Below are 6,000 nucleotides of genomic sequence, written 5' to 3'. Positions count from 1 at the left end.
GTTCTAGCTGTACTAGCGATGCTATATATATGTATGTTAGTATTCGAGGTGTATTAGTGATAATATTCGATGATGTACGGACGGAAGAGATGATGTAGTTTTGCTTATAATTGAATGCATGCTAATTTGAATACTACTTTATGTTACGATTTGGTTTTGCTTATTGAATGCTCAAATTGGAAAACTACTCCTACTTTGAATGCTAAAATTGGAGAGCACTATGCAAGGCGTATGCATATGATTAGTTGATAGCTTATAGGTTTTTTGTTGTCGCAGAAATCTAGGAGCCCCCCTCCATCATCCCCGCCGTCGTCCCCGTCACCGACCCCCTCCGACCTCGAGGTGAGACCAGCCAAATCCTTTTTTAGAAAGATAATTAAACGATATTTCGGGTTGACTTTAAGTCTGTCGAGTCTCCACCATATATGAGAGGACGAAGAATCCCGACTGTTGTCGTGGGGTAGCTTCTCCTTCGTTCCCGTGTGCTAGACAATTTGGTGTAATGCACTCGGGAACGAAAGGAGGAGCTACCATCACCACGGTCACAAATGTCAGAGAGGAATCAGCGAGGGAGAGTTTCACCATATATATATGAGAGGACGAAGAATCCTGACTGTTGTCGTGGGGGTCGCTTCTCCTTCGTTCCCGTGTGCTAGACATTTTGGTGTAATGCACTCGGGGACAAATGGAGGAGCGACCATCACCAACGGTCGAATGTATACACCACGTGAGCTGAGAGTTTTCAAGAAAAGACTCGAAAAACCGATAGTCAACCCGTGATGAATAATAATGATCTAATTTAGTTTTTGTAGTACATATATTTAATTGTACAAGTTTAATCTTTGAATTATGAACGTAGGAAATGTCGTCATCGGACGATGAAAGTCTCTCGGGGGAGTGCGGCTGGTGCCACGACGATCGAGGTTTGTGTGACAGGCCTCACCTGGGCGATGATCGGCGCTTCAGCATTAAGCTCGAGGAGACCTTCGATGTTGAAACGGTACGCAACGGCGACAAGTGTTTTTTTCGTAATTAAGCATGACTTCAACTATTTCAACGTGTAATTTTCATCTTTTACAATTCGAGTATAGCTTATCCCATGCCATGCAAGACGCTATGTCTTGGAGAGGATGGATTTTGAAGACCATGAAAATTTTGAAACGAAGAAAATTCACCTAAGGACCCATCATGATGTGGATTTTGAAGTAAATCTGTATAATGCTGAGAGCGTAACCCATTTTGGTTGCAAAAATTGGGAAGCATTTTGCAAGATGTATGGTTTTGATGAGGGTATGCTTGTCACCATGGATCTTGGTGATCTTGACATCGACCAAGACAATATGGACATTTGGGTCCTTGTTGATACGCCTCCAGTTCTACTGCTATGTGAGTTTCTCAAACATAGTTAATTATTAACTAATTTATATTGTTTATTTCAAAATAGTTGACAGCTTATTTTGATTGTTCAAACAATGTGTGGAACATGGTAGACAAAACCCACTACACCGATGGCTCCGAGTTAACTTATCAGGAGAAAAATCATCTGGTCGGATTTTGTACTGATCTTGAGAATTACAATATCTACAATCAAACTCCTCAACATTATGGTCAATACGTGCCACTAGTGCACGTGTTGAACTACGGTAACTACCATGGAGATACCCTGGTAAGATTTTTTTACTATTACGACATCCGTGCATCTTTTGCATACTTCTAAAACTAGTACGTCATTGCTAACTATGAAGTTATTACTATGTTTTTCAACAGAGAATCCCAGAGGATTGTGTGCCTCATTTGATGTATCAGAATGGCAGCCTTCGTGTTTTGAACATATATCCAGGTCATCCTACGAATCTCAACTGTCCATACCGGATTTCTAAAAGAAGTGGAGACATGATAATCAGAGAATGGAAAAAAATGTATGGACAGTCGTAAGGAGGTTCTTGGAAGCAAAAGGAAGCGCCCCGCAAGAATTGGAGACAGGATGATCTCCATTCTCCATAATGGAGAGTCAGGGTCTATATTGTTTTATGCTATTTTACCTTAAATAGGGTATTTAAGTCCTGCATAATACTGATGATCATGTGCTAAGAACAATTAAGTAGGGTTGGTTCGATGACTATCAGGATGATGATCGTATGACTTGTTATTAATAACGAGTAGAAGTTGTATGATGATAATTAGTAGGACTTGTTATTATGATGATGCATGATGCGAGCATGAAGAGTTATTATATATCTGTGGGTGAAATGAACATGGATTGGATTGAAGTGAAGGCAACATGCATGTGGTGCATGTCGAAAGTAGTACAATCCAAACTGATCAAGTTAGGATTAGTATTACTTTCGACATGCACCACATGTTGCCTCACTTCAATCTAAGTCATGTTTAGGCATAGCAGTAGCAGTACGTAGCACGGAGATAAGAGATGACACATCTCTCTATTAGCTACCTATAACAACCTAAATTAACCCCCCAAAACCCCTAAACCACCTCCTTTCAAAAAAAACCAGCCCTTGAAATGCTGACGCGTGAAAGCTTATTGGTCCCGGTTGATGCTACCAACCGGGACCAAAGGCAATCCTGCCTGGGCTCGCTGGAGCGGCCACGTGGAGGCCCATCTGTCTCGGTTGGTATAAGAACCGGGACTAAAGGACTAGGACATTAGTAACGACCCTTTAGTCTCGATTCCCCAACCGGGACAGATGGGCCTTATGAACCGGGACAAATGGCCCTTTTTCTACTAGTGACTGGACTAAACTATTTCCTTTAAGCTATAAAAATCCCTTCTATACCAAAACAAACTAGGTTATCATCTTGAAAAGTATATCTTTTAAGCTTGGTTTACCTCCAGCCAGTTGACTCCGCACCCATCTCCGACAACCACAGCCCAGATCCCTCTCTCACCGGCGATGAGAAACCTGCCCATCGCTCCATGCGGCTCTACCCAAATGCCTGATCCATCTGTCCGATCAGCAATCCACGTTAATGGAGCCTCACTAGGCCACCATGGCCTGACGTGCACACTACATGTGTTAGATGAGTGCATGATCCTAAATAGGGAAGGCACATCAGCGTACTAGACGTAAAGCACAAGCGGGGGTCATGTGCAAGAGCACCGGCATCCTTCACGAGCAAGCTTGACCCAATGGAGATGAAACAGACAAGGAAGAACATCCGTGAGGGAAACAACATAACGTACTGCAACGGGGTGATTTCCATATTTGAATTTTCTTCCAAGTTTTAACTAGGACAATTAGTAGTTAGTTTACTCCACTGTAGAACTTTGAGAGAGAAACATCTCTAGGCAAGCTCGGAAGAACAATTCACAGCACATAGCAGATCACTAGCACCACAGCTCTGTAGAAATAGGCAGCGTAAACCCGGAAGCAAACAACAAACAGTTGCTCAACGGAAAAGGCCCAAGAGCACAGACTTGTTCAGACTTCTATAGCAACAATTCCGTCAACCAAAACAAACTTTTATATCAGCAACAGCAACAGAAATTCTGTCGCAATTAATTTGGGAAGGGGCACGAGCTACAGGCCATGGACATGAAACCGGAAGGAGGAACAGTGTCATAATCTGCATTTTATTTCATGCATTGTGATGCTACGAGGAGCAAAAGCTGTGGCGCATATCAAGGAAAAATGTCTTCAAGGAAGGGTTCTCTCGTAGAGGGGAAGGGCTCCCAGTGCTTTACGCTCTGCTGCCTCCTTTTTCACCTGCAACAGAATGTGAGATCAAAACATTAGCCAACTTGGAACGGACCTTAATGGTATTGAAATGGTAAATAGCTTCACAGGATAATATCAAATCATCGGCTTAAAGCCCAGGAATTTTTTAGGTTAACACCAGTCTTGTTTGGAGAAATACTTGTATGTTGAAATAATAATTAGTTCTAGGAACTGCCAAACTAAGTTGGCAGAGGTGTTAGAAGGATGCTACACATTAGTCACACCTTACATACGTAGATCATGACTTCACAAATTTTATGGCTGTACGCCTGTACCATCTTGTACTTAACTACTCATCTGACAAAACATGCTCTAAATGCAAAACGACCAAGAAAGGTGTAAGGCGCGAGCTTAATGTTTATATAGGGTCAAAGATGCAAAGGATAAGAAAACTACAAGATAGCATGGTTTAGGGAGGAACTTGATGAAACTGCTTTACATAAAACACATAGGGTGTTTAATTTGAGGCATCACATCTCATCCTATGATGGATTGCCAAATCATGGGGCCATCCAATGGTTTTGGGATGACGGATCAACCCACTCCATTCATCAAATCAGACAAATGAGTTTGTATCAGAAGGTCCATTCTCCGTCCGGATTGCCAGTTGAAGCTAATCTATACATGTTGCATAAATACATTGATGCAGAAAAGTGCAAGGGCTGAATTCTACAGCATGACCGAAATGTAGCACGCTTGTACTTGAAGTGGGTACATAGTTCAAAGCAGCATACAGAATATTATAACTTATTTATACATGACAATACAAAAGACAATCATCAGCAAATACACTTACCAGAGCCAGCATGTCGCTCAAATAGCTTTTGAATGGTGTCTGCAGTGCCTGTACAGAAGAAGTAAAGGTTTCAGAAGACCTGTGTGTCTTACGTATGTTTGATAATAGCTAGTGTAATGGTAATCAAAACTGATTACTGAACCTAAAAGAATAGTTAGTTCATAATGAATGTTTCTCACACATCACAGGCCATATGGGTTAATGGATCTTCAGGGAGAAATAATCTAAAACATATTCAGCACTGAAGAATAAATCAACAGGATGGGTATTCATTCAAACCCATCTAAGCAAAATGCGTCCAGAGAAAGAACTTTGTACACCAAAATACATATGAACCTCGAAACAATCGAAGCATCATAAATAGGGATTTAAACTACATACTGAAAAATGACACGATAAGATCGCAAGACTAATTAAACCATGCAAAAATGTGGACAATAATCTGACTCGCTAGTATAACATAATAGATTTCAACAATTTTATGCTTTATCAAACCTAATCCTTTATTCTCATTCTCATGTAACATTTCAAAGTTCTATCAAACCTAAACCATGACCATTTCTCACTCAAATATGAACTCCATAATTGCTGTGTACAACTTCTCTCCTCCAAACTATTGAAATCTCCAGCATCTAATTCACCGGTTTCCTAGACAACAAACCACAGTGCGAATTGCAATGCAGCGTGGATGAACCGAATGGAACATCTAGACCACATATGCAACCGAAATGCACTACGCACATCACTTTCCCGATTCATTTCACTAAACGCGCAACCATCAGCCATAACACATAGAGAAATCGCGGCTACCGCACAGGCCCTCGAGAAGGCCAGAATTGATCGGATAAATCCGCACGCCATCCCCACATCCAACAAACCGGAGACACGCGAATCGAGAGAGATCCGCGCAGATTAGAGGGCGGGAGGGGGCAGGGAGAGGGACGTACCCGGACGTCGTCGGGGAGGTACTGGTGCTTCATGGAGAGGTCCATGGCGCGCTTGAGGCGCTGGTGGCGGGCGTCGACCACCTCCCGGGGCAGCCTGCCGAGCGCCTCCTTGATGTCCAGATCGAAGTAGGGGTCGTACAGGTCGTCGTACCTCAGGCCTGGAACCACCATCACATAAACATTCAGATCGCGCGGAGACCGGATCTACAGTACGATTGAGACGACGAAGGATCGGATGGGATCGGATCGGAGATTACCGTAGTTCTTGAGGCGGTTGGAGATGGTGAGCATGTGGATGCGGGCCAGCGGGTTGCGGCGCGGGTTCACGAACCACGACGAGAACGCGGACAGCATCGACGTCATCCTCGGCGGCGGCGGCGGCGGCGATCCCCTTTCGTCTCCTCTCTTCTTCGGCGTTTGTGATTTGGCGAGCGGAGGAGGGGAGGTGGGGGGTGGTTGTGGTTGTGGTTTCCCTCTTGGGCCGGGGTCGCAGGAAAGAGACTGAGAGAGTGTGTGAAAT

The 6,000-nt window shown here is 43.4% G+C and overlaps 1 protein-coding gene across 1 annotated transcript; it reads right to left on the bottom strand.

Moving 5' to 3' along the window:
- Positions 1 to 3,465: 3,465 nt before the first annotated feature.
- LOC109741454 (cytochrome b-c1 complex subunit 7) lies at positions 3,466 to 5,999 on the bottom strand. Its single transcript, XM_020300543.3, has 4 exons — positions 5,738 to 5,999; positions 5,481 to 5,638; positions 4,534 to 4,581; positions 3,466 to 3,725 (listed from the first exon to the last, which is right to left on the bottom strand). Exons 1-4 carry the CDS (start codon positions 5,841 to 5,843, stop codon positions 3,657 to 3,659), a joined length of 381 nt encoding a protein of 126 aa, XP_020156132.1. The 5' UTR covers positions 5,844 to 5,999; the 3' UTR covers positions 3,466 to 3,656.
- Position 6,000: the final 1 nt, after the last annotated feature.

Source organism: Aegilops tauschii, chromosome 5, assembly GCF_002575655.3.
Source record: "Aegilops tauschii subsp. strangulata cultivar AL8/78 chromosome 5, Aet v6.0, whole genome shotgun sequence".
NCBI classification, from domain to species: Eukaryota; Viridiplantae; Streptophyta; class Magnoliopsida; order Poales; family Poaceae; genus Aegilops; species Aegilops tauschii.
Note: the sequence above shows the minus strand (reverse complement) of the source record. Positions and strands in the feature narration are given on the sequence as shown.